The 16,433-nt window shown below is 34.2% G+C and overlaps 2 protein-coding genes across 4 annotated transcripts in view; both read left to right on the forward strand.

Moving 5' to 3' along the window:
- Positions 1-16,433, forward strand: part of LOC144445556 (small ribosomal subunit protein eS21-like) — a 372,415-nt gene that overhangs the window by 285,195 nt on the left and 70,787 nt on the right. The gene's annotated exons all lie outside the window — the stretch shown is intronic.
- The window catches only part of LOC144446058 (rho-associated protein kinase 2-like), a 71,911-nt gene that overhangs the window by 35,143 nt on the left and 20,335 nt on the right, over positions 1-16,433 (forward strand). For all 3 annotated transcript variants that reach the window (XM_078135749.1, XM_078135750.1, XM_078135751.1), the window contains exons 4-20: positions 1,246-1,305; positions 3,011-3,088; positions 3,566-3,741; positions 4,214-4,298; positions 5,241-5,385; positions 6,092-6,230; positions 6,688-6,779; positions 7,518-7,680; positions 7,998-8,031; positions 11,273-11,311; positions 11,615-11,755; positions 12,537-12,617; positions 13,108-13,347; positions 13,706-13,871; positions 14,427-14,533; positions 15,019-15,169; positions 15,525-15,685. In XM_078135749.1, the coding sequence (XP_077991875.1) occupies positions 1,246-1,305; positions 3,011-3,088; positions 3,566-3,741; positions 4,214-4,298; positions 5,241-5,385; positions 6,092-6,230; positions 6,688-6,779; positions 7,518-7,680; positions 7,998-8,031; positions 11,273-11,311; positions 11,615-11,755; positions 12,537-12,617; positions 13,108-13,347; positions 13,706-13,871; positions 14,427-14,533; positions 15,019-15,169; positions 15,525-15,685 (2,058 nt within the window). The remainder of the gene's footprint in view (positions 1-1,245; positions 1,306-3,010; positions 3,089-3,565; positions 3,742-4,213; positions 4,299-5,240; positions 5,386-6,091; positions 6,231-6,687; positions 6,780-7,517; positions 7,681-7,997; positions 8,032-11,272; positions 11,312-11,614; positions 11,756-12,536; positions 12,618-13,107; positions 13,348-13,705; positions 13,872-14,426; positions 14,534-15,018; positions 15,170-15,524; positions 15,686-16,433) is intronic.

Below are 16,433 nucleotides of genomic sequence, written 5' to 3' on the forward strand. Positions count from 1 at the left end.
TGTATGAGCTATAATGCCAATGTAGAGATGTACAATTGGTAAACATGAATAACATTAGGTTCATCTACATTGTATATCTGTTTATGTTTGACATCAATGTCAATGTATACACTTGACATTTACAAGTGTGAAATATAGTAATGACCTTGCAAGTTGGTCCATGCCAATTAGCTGATATACATTATGTAGTGCACACAAGGAGTTCACACTGCCAATGCATTAGCAATAACACACCATCCAACAAAGTTAGAAAGTGTGAGAATGTGTTTTTACTAGAAATAAAATAACGAACATTAGTGTTGATTTGATGATACAGAATAGACATTGAAAAATGAACGGATGTGTTTTTAAGTTTTGTATTCAGTTACGATGTATTAAACATTCTCAATTTACATCAGGAACTTCGTATAATTGGCTGTAATGATACTTTGAAAGCTTTGCCTAGTATCACAGGTAATAGATACATGTAATGTCTGTTAGCTCACAACTGGCACATTGGGAGGGGGCTAGAGGAATGACCCATGTCTGCCTGTCTGTCCGTCTGTATGTCTATGTATGTATGTATGTATGTATGTATGTATGTATGTATGTCTGTCTGTCTGTCTGTCTGTGTCATCTGTCTGTTCTCAGACAGCCATATCTCACTCCTAAATTCAAATAAAAGATATATTAGTTTATTATTTCAATTTTATCTCCACTTATGGTCCGTGTAAAGAGGCTTAATCAAGTCTGTGTCGATAGTAGTTAATATTAAGAAAAAGAGTCTCAATGACATTTGAAAAAAAAAAATGAATGAATCCAAGATACCGATATCCAGTTAACTCTAAAGTATGTATTTCAGTGTTCTCCCAGGGATAGATTGCAAGGAGGGTAGCTAATTTGCATATTAATTTACATATAAATAGCATGATAATTTGCATATTTTTTGCATAGTGATCAGCATATGATATGTATGTCTTCAACACTGGAACAAACTCTGACATGTTTATTTTAACACATACACACATGGACATTGAGGATCAGACATTTCTCTTGATATGAAAGTATTATTATAATATTGTCATTCAAAGATTACTAAAGCTCAAGGATGGTAGAACACATTTGAAGAGTGGTAGAAACCTGCCTAGTATGGCAGCCTGGGTGGCAAGGACGGCCTGTGTTTTCTCTGTAGTGGGGAGAACACTGTATTTTATGATGTAAACTTTGTCACTCTGTGTCATGTAATCTCTCTCTTTGTATACCTAGGTAAGGCAGAAGAATTCTGGTACAGTGTTTGCAATGAAGTTACTCAATAAATTTGAAATGGTAAGTTGTAATTCTCGGTACCTGCAATAGCATTTTACCTCATGTTAGAGGGTCAAAATAGAACATGAAGGTTGACTTATTCTCAGTACCTGCAATAACATTTTACCTCATGCTCTATAGGGTCAAAATAGAACAAGAAGGTCAATTTATTCTCACCTATGCCTATAGTAATGTATGTGAAGCACATGGAACAGAAATTACGATGTGAACCAAGAAATTAAATGTTTGTTATATTTCAATGATGCACCAAGGCAGTAATATTCTATTTCTGGTACCGAGAATTTAACAGGATTTGATTCCGTGTTTGGAGTAGGAAGAAATGGAATTGAAAAACTATATCGTTTCAGTTACTATTTCAATGTAGTAAACAGTTTCATTTCTCAAATCGCTTTTACAAGTAAGGGGTTAGGAATGGAGAAACACAAATTAAAGAAAGAAAAATGTTCAGTTATTTTCAATTTTCATTTCACAAATCTGTTGTCAAAGCAACCCCCCCCCCAAAAAAAAAATGTAAACAACCACAACAAACCCAAAAAAGCCAGCACTATAATATAGGTGACATGACAGCCAATTATTTATGAATGTAGCTCAAACAAGAGCTGAAATCAATTTTATGTAGACAAGAGTTGACTCACCCTAAAAACTGTTAACTTATTCATGTTGAGGGGGACATATGTGTTTCTTAATACACAAAACTTACAAACTACATTTGTATAAAACCAAGTGTCAGTGTACTTTCATATTGTCTGGGTGTGTTAGGTGTGACGTATGAGCTTCTTAGGTACACAAAACTAACAAAGTGTAAAACCAAGTCAGTGTACTTTTATATTGATTAATAGTTAAATCAAGTATACACTATATATTTCTGGGTAAGATAAATTGTCCTCTATACAAAGAGAGTTGAAAAATGGCTGATGTTTCGAGATCAACCCTTCAGTAAGAGCATAAGTTCTCACATTTCTGACATTATGTGAAATGGATTTTATGAATTACAAAGGCTGTACATTATACTGTAAACCGGGAAATTTTCACTATGACTTATTTTTGCTGACTTCACTGGAAAATAAAAACGCTAAATTAGGTAGTGACAAAAATACCTACTTGTACATGAACACAATGTAACAGCCTGGTAATTAATACAAAAATTATTCTTAAACACGTTTATCAGGTCGGTAGAATATTAGTAAAAAATTAGTCTTTGAGAACTAGCTAAAGGCTGTAAAATCACTGACATTTTCTGATAGCAAGAATATGTAGGTATAAAGTATACATTTCATAGTGTTTAGGTACTTGAAGGTGTGTCCATGGCAACACAGATTAGGGATATTGTTCATAAAGCTAACCATACAGTTGACAATATGAATAGAAGCATAAATGGAGTAGAACGGTTTTATTTTTAGAATTCTTTCTACTATTACTTCAATAGTGTATTTGTCAAAGGTTTTAAGTAGGTACAAATCTGTTAAATTCCGCCAACTTTTCACCACAAATTTCAGCTAAAATATGCTATGAAATGAGTTCAGAAACCTTGATTTAGTGTCTGGGTGACATTATTTATGACATTGAGTGAAGTAATCTGACAATAGTTGATAACACAGAAATTAGAAATGTACCAGTACTAGTCGTGTAGAGTACTTATAGAATAGGTGACTTTAACGTGTTAGTATCACCCATTACAACGCCATACTATCCTTTGTTGTTACAGATCAAAAGGTCAGATTCTGCATTCTTCTGGGAAGAGAGAGATATAATGGCTCATGCTAACAGTGCTTGGATTATACAGGTAAGTCCATACCAGTGTCTGCAAGTAGTGTTGTAACTGTCTACAAAATCATATTTTTATTTTCACAATGTTTCCGAAAATGGTATGAAATTAAAGTGGCCATGTGGATTAGGATTTGGTATTTATTTTTGGTTTTAATTTACAAAATAGTTTTATCAGGGCATCCTACTTTAAAAATCAATGTGAAAGCCAAGTCCCTATTTCTCAATAAATTGCAGGAGATAAATAAATATATAAAATATGTTATTGTACGTACAATAACAAACTTTATACACTTTTTTTTTTTAGCTTTTTGCAATGTATGGAGTTACAACACAGATTTGGTCAATGTTGTTTCACATTGATTTTTCAAGTAGGAAGCCATAATAAAATTGTTTTATAATTAAAAATCCAAACTACATACCCAATCCTCATCCCCATGGCCACTTTAATGTGCAAACATCGTCTATAATTTTCGTTCTGTAATTTCTTTTTCAGCTTCACTATGCTTTTCAAGATGATAAATTTTTATTCATGGTTATGGATTACATGCCAGGAGGAGATTTAGTGAATTTAATGAGTAATTACGATGTCCCAGAAAAATGGGCTAGGTTTTATACTGCAGAAGTGGTGCTAGCATTAGATGCTATCCATTCCATGGGGTACATTCACAGGTGAGTGAGACACACACATCATATCATGTCTTGTAGAGCGCCCTCTGTGGTGGGTCTGCAAACAAGTCATTTACAGTCGAGTTAATTACTAGACTAAGTACTTCAATACAAAATATGAGGAAAAAATGTCATTGTTCTTTCGCCTTCCTTTCCCAGCAATATAATTAATTAGAGATTTCCACTTATTTTTCTCTCTCGCGGTATAAAATTTAATAATATGTGATCTTTTCAGAGTATGTGTGTAGTGTGTATATTTGATTTTTGATTATACATTCATATTTGGTACCTGTAAGCCCAAAGTATAGTTTTGACTTTGAACAGCTAAACCAACTTTATTTCAGCTATTCAGTCTCTTTTTCTAAATTTGTACGTACAACTTTCCTGTTCGATAATTTTTCATCACAAATACAATTTTGACTTCTTCAGGAGAAAGCCGTGCATGTTTAAACTTGATTGTTGTGTATTTTTGTAGGGATGTGAAACCAGACAACATGTTACTTGACAGTAGTGGACATTTAAAATTGGCTGACTTTGGTACCTGTATGAAGATGGACAAAGTAAGTATTGATCTTTTCACTACTCCCATGTCAGCTTGCAGTATCAGTATCCTAAAAGAACACATGCCACAGTCATTGCCTTTGACAATCTTTGAGGATGAAATACTTGCATGTTATTTCCCAAATATTGTTCTTTGTTCAGCAGCCAATACGAGTGACCTAAGGGGGCTTGTCACTACAAGTCGCTAGATGAGTGACCTAAGGGGGCTTTGTCACTGACTCTCTAGATGAGTGACCTAAGGGGGCATGTCACTATGACTCACTAGATGAGTGACCTAAGGGGGCTTGTCACTATGACTCACTAGATGAGTGACCTAAGGGGGCTTGTCACTACAAGTCGCTAGATGAGTACGGTAGTGAAAAACCTTTAGGTCACGAGTATTTTCCAGTTGAATGAAGGAAAATATTAGAGAGTAACATAATTATACCAGCGCCAGTAATATCAGAGAAAAAGAGTGGAAAGTAGAATTTGTGAATGTTTTGACTCATATTTCGAACATAGCAGAACCAGTGATGTAGACAAGCATTGTCGTGACATAGATATGCGTTGTTGTGACGTAGAATGACCAGGGTATAATTTCCATATTTTTATGTTAAACTTCGCTTGTGCATGGTACAATGTCTCTTATAGTATAACTACATCTGTATGTTTGTATTGGGTTCTTCATGTATTGTGGGGCATAGTCATTATAGATATTAAACATAGCTATGTTTGAAGTTTATTGGTTAACTGTATATTCAACTGGCAATAGTAAAAAAAGTACATCTTACATTTGTTTGCATTGCTATCAAAGTATTACATGGCATTGCTGTATTAAAAATAAGTAAAACAGTTTCAACATAGTGTTTCTCACAATCATGCTTTATGTAAGGTCATGAAAATTGATGTAAAGTTATGAAAACACAAATCTAACTTTTTCTCTACCTCTTTCATTTTTGTAGGATGGTATGGTGCGATCAGACACAGCTGTCGGTACACCTGATTATATATCACCTGAAGTATTGAAATCACAGGGAGGTGATGGTTACTATGGTAGAGAATGTGATTGGTGGTCAGTTGGTGTTTTCATCTATGAAATGTTAGTTGGTAAGTATTGGTGGTCAGTTGGTGTTTTCATCTATGAAATGTTAGTTGGTAAGCATGTTTGTTTATTGTTATGATTTCCCACCATCCTTTATTGTGCATCTAAAGGCCTAAGGAAGTCACCCATTGTGATCTCTGAAAGTTCAAAGGTAACTTTTATGATGTCATAGTTTTTTAGTGAAAATAGAATTTATGTATTTATGTATTTGAGGAGAAGAATTTCACAGGTTAGGATGTGCAATGGAATATTTGATGAATTAATCATAAGTCGAAAATTTTCAACTGTATCACGAGGATAATGTGCTATATTCCAGCTATCAGAAAAACAAAAGATTCAATAGTTTGGCCACTTGGAGTGCTGTGTAGAGGCAACTTTTGAAAGTGATGGCCATGATAGTTGAATATCGTAGTCTCATTTAAAAGACCACCATTCTTTTAGCTTCATTTTGTACTGCCACATGATTTTTTTTGCCCTCATGTTTTCTCATTTGGGGAGCCTTCTTTTTGACACTTCTGTTGAAAATGACTACAAGGTGGGAAACTAGAATATGGCTTACTCTTATACTTTCTGTGTAATGTTCTGAACACATTTACCTCAAATGCAGTTTGATAGTTGTATGGAAAATATAGTTTTTGAGAAATATTCCGTGATGATGGTTTGACAAATGAAATATAACCAGTTTCATTTAAACTGTTTTCTTGTTTTCAGGTGATACACCATTTTATGCAGACTCTCTAGTTGGTACCTATGGTAAAATCATGGATCACAAGAATTCCTTATCATTTCCAGACGATGTAGAAATTTCCGGCAGTGCAAAGTCATTGATCCGGGCATTCCTTACAGACAGGTACAGTGTTAGCTTCTATGTGAACATTACCAAGAATGTTGCCCCCAGGATCTCAATATGTATGGTATGTTTATACAAAACTTGTAAGTTACTGTACAATCTAGTGGTCCTATAGTAATATGATATATACAGAATGTCCATAAAACTTAGTCACTGTATTCTAGTGTGGCCTTACACGAAATAATGTATGTGTCAGATGTTTATACAGATCTTGGTAGTTACTGCACCCTCTCATGGTTACTTGTTATTTGGCCACCAGAGGGCAGTGTCAGTAGCTTTTTGAATTTTTTTTTTTTTTGAAAAAGAGTGATTTAGTCACAACATTTTAAAAAGTTTGAAGTATGCTAAACAAAAGGATGATAAATTGATGCCCCAATAAAACTCTGAAGTGTTGATATTCATCCAATATTGGTGATTTGCCAGATTCTTAACCATGTTTTATATTTTCTTTTCGTAGGGAGGAACGTTTAGGTCGTAATGGTGTTGAAGAAATCAAGAGACATAAATTTTTCAAAAATGATATGTGGTCATTTCAGAATATCAGGCAAAGTAAGTGATGAAGAAATGAACTTTACACTTTACTTCAAAAATACAAAAATATGTTGTTACCACACCAGAAAGGCCATAGAGTTTCAATTAGGCAGCACAATGTTTTTAAAGCTCACACAATGTAACAAAATACAGGCACTGATAATATGAAATGTTGCATTTGATCTCACTGTAAACACAAATAAACAGTTCTGTGTTCGTCCTTGTTTCATCTGACAGTGATGTTAGAAATGACTCCAGAACACAAAGTTTATGACAATACCCTTATTTCCTAGAATGGCATTCCCCTTTAATTAAAACATTGGTTATGTCAAAACACCACATTGCAAACCTAAAAGTCAAAGGAATAGTGATACACCAAGTGAAGAATTTATATTATTTATCTAGGGTTGTCGGTTGCTGAGTGGTTAAACCACTTGCCTCTTATCACTGTGGTCGGAGTTCAAATCCATTCATGATTGTCGGTTGCTGAGTGGTTAAACCACTTGCCTCCTACCACCGCGGTCGGGGTTTGAACCCATTCAGGGTTCAATTAAATTTACCATGCTGTAAGTAAGAAGAGTGCCATTCAGTTTGACTCTACCGTACAATGCAGATTTTTACCGGGTACTCCGGTTTCCTCCTGCACTAACATGGAATCTTCCTCCTGTTATTGGGCAATGCCTGTTGGATGATTTATAAATAGATAAATATGTTCATTAACCTACCCCTCCTTATGTTGTGTTTTCCCTCATACAGCTGTACCTCCAGTAGTTCCAGAGTTAATTAGTGAGATAGACACAAGTAACTTTGATGAGATAGAACCAGATGACAAAGTCTCGGAAGAGAGTTTCTCTATGCCTAAGGCATTTGCAGGGAATAATTTACCATTTATTGGCTTTTCATTCAATGGAAAATTCATGTAAGTACAATGTGTTAGATTCAGAGATTTTTTTATCAGTGTAGTAACAAAGGGTACATACTAAAGACTTGCAACTTCACTTATTTGGCTGGTCTGTGTCCTGATATATGCTTCTGTTATCAAGTATACAGATTTTTATGACATGTATTATAAAAATACTGAAACCTAGATTTTTCACTAGATATTGGCAAAAAATTGATAAATGTGTAAAATTTCAGAAATAGACAAACACAATATGCAGACTGACTCAGAGTCAGTGGTGTTATAGGCTGAAATGACATTTTTTAATAATACTATTCTGTTATTGCATATTACAGGTTACTAGAGGAAAACAATAAAATATCAGAAAAGGTGAGTCAATGATTTGTTAATGAATTCAAATTTTAATTTTGTTTAATTTGTCAAATTCACTTATATTTGTCTGACAGTCTGTTCTAAAAAGTAAGAAGGTCAATAGAAATTAGTTTAATAAAATTTATGTAATTTGAAGATGAGCAAATCTCAGTCTGCTGTGACCTAACTCAAGCTTTGATTATTTTAATGGCTAAAATATTACTACTGAGGAAATCAGGCTATCGGCAAACTGAGATACACATAAACTAAAACTACTGTTGCAACATTTTGATATAAGCTATCAACAAACTTTGATGTCATTATACTCACAGTAGGGTAGTGTTTCTGATAGCGAGTTTTTTCTCAAGTGTTGCTACTGTCAACCTCATTCAGTGTTCATACACTATCTTGATTACAGGGTGGTTGTATCTACATAACCAAGGCACTGCTATCACCAATTTGTGTAATCTAATGCATGCAACAACAATGATTTTAGTTTGTGTCTATCTTAAAGTGGCCACATGGATGAGACTTTGGTATTTATTTTGGATTTTTATTTGATAAAACAGCTTTACCATGTTTCTCTACTTGAAAAAATAATGTGAAAAAACATATACCAAGTCTATGTTCATAACTCAATAAACAGCAAAACATTAAAACAATGTGTAAAATGTTTGTTATTGTACGTACAATAACAAACTTTTTACACTTTGTGCATCTTTTTGCAATGTATTGAGTTCTGAACATGGACTTGGTATATGTTCTTTTGCATTATTTTTTCAAGTAGAAAAACATAGTGAAGCTGTTTTATCAAATAAAAATCCAAAATAAATACCAAATTCTCATCCATGTGCCCACTTTAATTTGTCAGTAGCTTGATTTCAACCAAAATTAGCCACACCAACCTCATTCAGTGTTCACACTATTTGGATAACAAGGTGATAGCCATACAACATCTAAGTCTGTTAACTTGATTTCTGGAATCATACCTAAATGTGTATATCATTTTATGATTATTGTAATTTCACATGATAAAGTAGTTTGTGAAAATCGTCCCTATGTGTATCTTTTTCTCCATGTATAAATGTATGTCTTGTCCTTTCCTATGTCTTACCACTAACACATAAAAATTCTTGTTTTCTTTCTATGTGTCTTTTATGTTTTGTTTATGTTTTATAGTTTGATATCCCTGATGTAAGTGACTTAGATCATGGTGTGATATTTTAATTTTCAATTATCCATATCATCTAAAAGTAATGACATAAAATGCATCTTGACCCACGAAATATCAAGCATGGTTGAAAATCACCCAATTTTCATTTTGTGTGTGTCAGAAATACTTTTTTATTTTTCTTCCTAAATTTAAACTGTCATTTTTTTCTCTGTAAAATTCTTTATACAGTTATCAATCTTAATAAACTTATAAATATACCTATAAGTTACCAAAATGCAAAATTGATATTAATAAATTTGAAATATTCCTGATTAATATTTTATATTTATAAGCAATGAACTTGAAGTGATGATGATTTATAAAAACAGCCATCAGCTAGACTAAATAACGTATGTCATAGTATACAACAGAAACTGTACATTGTGTTACTGTGGAAACCAAGCTTTCGGCTTACTAAGATACACAAATATTGTTATTGCATGTGGTCTTGGTCAGGGGCATGTGGTAAATTACACAAGGGGATGATAGCGATGTCTTTGTTGTACCAATATATGACTGGTAATCTAGCCTTTGGTTTATTAAGATGAACACAAACTAAATATATTGTTGTTCAATGTGGTAGATTACACAAGTGGAGGATAGCAGTTCCTCTGTTGTGTGATTCTAATCATCCTGTGATCAAGATAGTGTATACATTGGAAGTCCCAACACAGTACACTTCAAGATCATGGAACTCTGACAATAAAACTCTATGAGGCCTCCCTACTCAGACTATTATTAATCCAACATCCGTTCAGTAGCTTCTCACTGTTGTATCAACATATTGTTTTAGTTTGAGTCTATCTTAGAAAAGTGAAAGCGCAATTACCAAAGTAATACTCCCTGTAGTCGGGATAATGTAAACATTGGAAGTTCCCCAAACTGTACACTGTGAAATCATGGAAATTATCAGAAATGCCACCCTATTGTGAATACAATAAAATTAATATCCATTCAATAACTTATCGCATCAATACTTTTAGTGTGTGTATATCTTAATTAGCTGAAATCTCAGTTTCTGCAGTCGCATTTCTTATAAAATCACTGAGCCGTACATGTGATTTGGGTAAAATATAACGTTCACAAGCTAATCAAAACTTAATATATACATCAAATATCAACTCAGATGCCCCCATTTGCAAATATGCTGTGGTTAAAATTATGTCTCCAAAAAGGGACAAGCAATAATAAAATACACCTCAATTGCATACTACTATCATAATTTGTAAAAGTAGGCAAAAAAAAACACAATTTGTTGGACGAGAAGAGCTTTTTATCATAATTGCAGAAATTTACAACAAGCTGTAGATTTATATACAAACATGTAGGTGAAAAATAAACGGGTGTACAGATCACAAGAAACTTTGAGGTCTGTTGACCAAGTTTGGTAAAGTTACGTAGATATTGTAGAGATAGGCAAAATAATAAACCTTGATGATTTCTTCATGGTCTCTCGTAAGTGGTTGATTTCTTTTACTGTATATACATCTATTAGTATGTTAGCTTTGACTTTGATGTGGACCAAGTTTCCATGTAAAACTTCTATGCTTGTAGACTCATATTTGTTTGTTCTTGTGTTGTTTGTTTCAGTGTGTACAATGTATTTTTTTTCTTCTCAATTTCCATTATTATGACTATTAAGGCTTGAGTAACCTTTGACATGGTGTGTTATTCAAAATTCAAGACTGTCCCTATCCTGCACCCATCCATGATAAGATCTCCTTTCCTAAAGTCCATTCTTGTCCTTATCCTGCATCTGTCCATGATAAGGTCTCATTTACCAAGTTCGGACTTGCCCTATCCTGCATTATCCTGCATCCATCCATGATAAGGTCCCTTTTCCGAAGTCCAAGATTGTCCTTATCCCATAAATATACATGTATCTCCGCACTGTCCACGACATCAGGGTCAACTCTAGAACTATGTAATGTATTTGGTTGAGTTGTATTGAGTACAATAACTATCCACTCAGTGCTAAGAATTAGTGACTGAAATTATGGTACACCTGTGGTTATTTAACTTTTGTTTCTATTTTTTTTTCTCTAGGCACCAAGAATGCACTCAAACCATGTAGGAAGTCAACAGGTATGTCAATTGATAACATTTTTTATATGAGTAAGATCATTTATAATTTATATCTTAATACCAGGTTTGAGAGTTAGTTGCAAGTAATGGTTAAGTATACATCAGTAAGTAGAACACTATGTGCACCTTTTAATATATCGGGAAAAAAAATTACCCCCCAAGACATATAAACTCAACTTGTGGCATAGAAGGATCCACTCAAACCTTGTGATTCTTACACATTTTAGACGTAATATATCGTATGTAATTTCATGGTATAGTTGCAACTTTGTCATTCATTGTAAACTATTTCTGTTTTTTCAGGTGCCGGTGGAGTTTGAAAGGAGAATGAAAGAGTTAGAAGCTCACCTTGAAATGGAGAGAACAGCTAAAGAAGATATGGAGTTAAGATATGAAACAGCTAGTAGACGACTAGAGAAGATAGTTAGAGAGTTTGAAGATGAGGTAAGAACTATAATGGTGCTTTTATGATAGTTGTAAAACCATGGGGATGAATTCCCTTTGTATCTATACTCCTGTTGCACTGTGTACTCTCAAGTCAGGACTTGAAGTAAGCAGTAGCCAAGGGCATATACATGTAGACTACCAAACATTGTATCTAGACTTCCAAATTAGCAGTAGTACAGGACACATAGACTACTAAACATTGTATCTACACTACCAAATTAGCAGTAGTCCAGGACACATAGACTACTAAACACTGTATCTAGACTACCAAATTAGCAATAGTCCAGGACACATAGACTACTAAACACTGTATCTAGACTACCAAATTAGCAGTAGTCCAGGACACATAGACTACTAAACATTGTATCTAGACCACCAAATTAGCAGTAGTCCAGGACACATAGACTACTAAACACTGTATCTAGACTACCAAATTAGCAGTAGTCCAGGACACATAGACTACTAAACATTGTATCTTGACTACCAAATTTACAAGGTGGTAGTCTGTTCGACCAATGGAAATCAATAAAAAATTGTAGAAGAAACAGTTCACTTGGATAATTATTGACTACCAAGCCCAAAAGTGAAGTGCGAGCCCTGTAAGTGGAATGACTTCAATGTCAAAGCCATACATTATAATTTACCCTACTCTTAAAAAAGTTAGTCACTATCAATATTTTCCTTTCATTCTCTCAATACATTTGATACATGAGATGAAACTTACACTTTGAGACTAAAATGAAATGTACTAATCATATATTTCTTTTCCTGTACACAGGCTGACGCAAGAAGGCAGTTTGAAAATGCTCACATGGAAAGAGAACGACTTATTAGGAGTTTACAGTTTGACCTCAAAGAGGTAAGATGAATTTCTTCTGACATTATGTATTATTCTTGTATAGATTACGTTTAAAAAAATTACTTTCTTATGAATCGGCTTTTGATACATTTAATCAAAGATAATGATTTGGCAGGAGATTGTGGTCTCTGTTTTAGAACAAGTGTTGGTAATCTCTTGAGGTACTTTCAGACCTGGGTTCTGCAACATTCAAGAGGAGTTGTCTGCAGAGTGCCCAAACCTACTCCAATGAATGTCACAAGAGGGTGCTATCATCAACCAGTACAGGTTACTGTCATCTATCAGTGTAAGAGTATACCTTGCAGAAAGTTATTTCCCAGATGAATTTAATATTTTGACCAGCTGTATAAAGATCAAAATACAACAATGAAAATTAGACGGTCTCAAGTAAACCCAACTCAAGGAGTTTCAAAATGTTTTGCTCTGATAACGTAGCATCATGAGGTCAGCAAAACCACTATGTGTACTAACAGTCAATTTTTATTTTTAGACAAAAAGAAGACTAGAACACGAGACGGAGATAAAACAACGTATTGAGTTAGATAAAAAGGATATGATGAGACAATTGGATAACTACAGAAAGGATGAAGAAAGACGAATGACAAGCTCTCATCAAATTAGTGAAAAAATGAGTCATTTAGATCGCCAGGTGACAGATCTAGATAAGAAATTAAAAATGGAAATTGATGCTAGCACAAGGTTGAAGAAAGTGCATAATGAATTGCAGAAGGTAAGTCTATTATTATTATCTAGTGCAAACTAGAAATGAACAATTCAGTTATTATGTATTCAACTAATCACGGTCTATGGTAGAATGTCATCCAGGACCAGCTTAACACAGGACTCGGAGTAAAGGATAGGACGAGTGAAATTAAAAAAAAATCAAAATATCAGTTATTATAACAAAATAGTGTAGCAGCGTTTAGCCCTTCACGTCTACAGGTAGGCCATCTTACTGTGGGTGCGATCTATGAACAGATGTTTGTCAACTTGCCCCTCAAAATAGTTTAGTTTGTTTCCATCTTAGCATGTCAAAAGTGATCTTGCCAATATAGTACTTCACAATAATGATGTAATTTTTTTCGCAGAATAACTCTTTGATAGAACATGCACACAATGATCTTCAAGAGAAATACAAACAAGTGATAGAAGCTAAGTTATCATTAGAAAGAGAATTGATAACAGTACAGTCATCGTTAGATGTAGAGAAGAACACCACACAATCAACTCAAGATACTGTCAGTGAACTGGAAGGTGAGTCCACCCTATTTCAGTTTAGTAGATTAGTCTGCTATACAAATGAGTGGGTCGGGACAAACTAAAATGTGACGAGAGGGGTGTGCAACTCGAACTTGTTAGTTGTGCACCCAATTTCTGTGTAACATCCGATTTTGTTTTTAGAGACGCTTTTTAAATATTCATTGTGTTCTTATGCTAGATTTTTGTTGTTATTGCTCTTTTACTAGTCTTTCTCATTTTGTAATGTTCAGACCGCAGAGACATGTTTGTGTAGTGGTCTTTAAACAATAAATTATTATTATTATTATTATTATTAACATACATAGTGTGCTATTCCAGTGTGTTTTCTGGTACAAACTATTATGTGATCAGAGGGGTGTAAATGTCAAAATTGTTAGTTTTGCACCCAGTTTCAATGTGACATGATTATTCTGTTATTACAGTGTGTTGCTTAGAAACAAGTATTTCTTGATGAGAGGGATGTACAGATGAGAATTGGTGGTACACCCAAGACGAGAACCTAATGAGAAATGACTTTGGTTATTTAATCGTGTCTGATTGTGTTTTCAGGACGCAATAAAAATCTGCAAGATGAACTTATGAAGATGAAACAGAAAGATGCTAAGGCATCGACTGATGTACAGAAACTTCAAGAGAACATAGTTGTCCTAGAAAAGGTAAGAGAATCAAAATTTTGGTCACAAGCTACAGGTAATAAAATGAAGTGTGACATTGCAGGCATATTTAATAGGTTACTAAATGTCTAATAATGAAATTTCTACTCACAGAGTCAAAAAAATTGTAATCCCAAATTTTCACCGATGTCTAGTCAGCATTGTCAGGGGTGGAGTGCTATGCTGATGAGACATCAGCGAAAATGTTGATATCGGCCACTGATGTCTTGTTGTGGAATACCAAAACACCACATGGACTTCTTACTACATGTAGATTGGAATAGTACATTGTAAACCCTGTCTTATGCATTGAATTGTGTTACTTGTAGGTGAAAGCAAACACTGACTTTGAACTGAAGTCACTTTAGTACAGGTTTGAAATCTTTAGGCTATCTTGTCGTGGACCACAAAAAAAAACTAAGTAGGTAGTCCTTACTTTAAAAGTAAATTTCAAACCGTGACTCATACATTATATTGTATACCTTTAGGGGAAAGCAAACACTGACTTTGAACTGAAGTCACTTCAACATAGGTTTGACCAGACTATCCTGGAACATAAAGCACAGATAGCAGGAATCAGTGCTGAAAGACGACGATTTGATAAAAACAAAGAGGAACATAACCAAGAATTGGTGGCAGGTGAGAAGGAACCATAATTCTGTAATAATTTAAAGTAATTTAGTAGACATAAACATCAAACCAGATTGGGCCTAAAGTATGCCTCATTAGGGACTTCAGACAAAACAAAAATGCAATACTGACAACCGAACACTGCTTATATTTAGACGCAAGAATTACAGAAGACATGAATGTGCATGAAAACTTGAAATGGTTGTAAATGGAACTCTTGTCAGCAATATTTTGTAAAACAGCCAAGTTTTCAGGATTTTAGTTTTCAGGAGAAAAATCACAAACTGGAATAAGATTAATCATCACGTCATCATGCATCATGAGGGGCTGACTCTGATATTGCATTTGTATTTCTTTTGTACAGATTTGAAAGCTAAATTAACAGAGGAGAAAAATGGAAGACAGAAGGCAGAGACTAGTTGGGCTGAGACAGAAAGACAGAGGTCAATCCTACAAGTAGAGTTGAGACAGGCAGAACAACATATACAGAGACTAGAAGAGCAGCGAAAGACAACTGATGAGAAGGTAATGAACTACATGCATATAAATGACCTGATTTGCATATGACTGATGTCCATGCATATAAATGACCTGATTTGCTCATGACTGATGTACATGCATATAAATGACCTATATGCATATAATTGACCTGATTTGCATATGATGTACATGCATATAAATGACCTACGTGCATATAATTGACCTGATTTGCATATGATGTACATGCATATAAATTACCTACATACATATAAATGACCTGATTTGCATATGACATGTCCATGCATATAAATGACCTACATGCATATAATTGACCTGATTTGCATATTATGTTCATGCATATAGATGTCCTATATGCATATAAATGACCTGATTTGCATATTATGTACATGCATATAATTGACCTGATTTGCATATGATGTACATGCATATAGATGTCCTACATGCATATAAATGATCTGATTTGCATATGAATGATGTTTGAATGTCACAAGAAGACACACCACATAAGAACGAATGACAGCAGTACATAGGGAACAACTATGAGATTTCCATAAAATTATGAGATCTGAAACATAGCAGAATTCAACCAACTTTTGCCGTGAAACAATTGGGAAATGATTGTTTTTTTCAAAAGAGGGTATAGTACACAATGATCATGGCCCTCACTTCCAGGCTAAAAGCTACCTCTGAACATTCCTAGTGGCCAAACTCTGAATCTGTTTAAATTCTGAAATTTGGTTAAGTTTGGATAGTGTAATGATTTGTAAAATTT

This window comes from Glandiceps talaboti, chromosome 14, assembly GCF_964340395.1.
Source record: "Glandiceps talaboti chromosome 14, keGlaTala1.1, whole genome shotgun sequence".
NCBI classification, from domain to species: domain Eukaryota; kingdom Metazoa; phylum Hemichordata; class Enteropneusta; family Spengelidae; genus Glandiceps; species Glandiceps talaboti.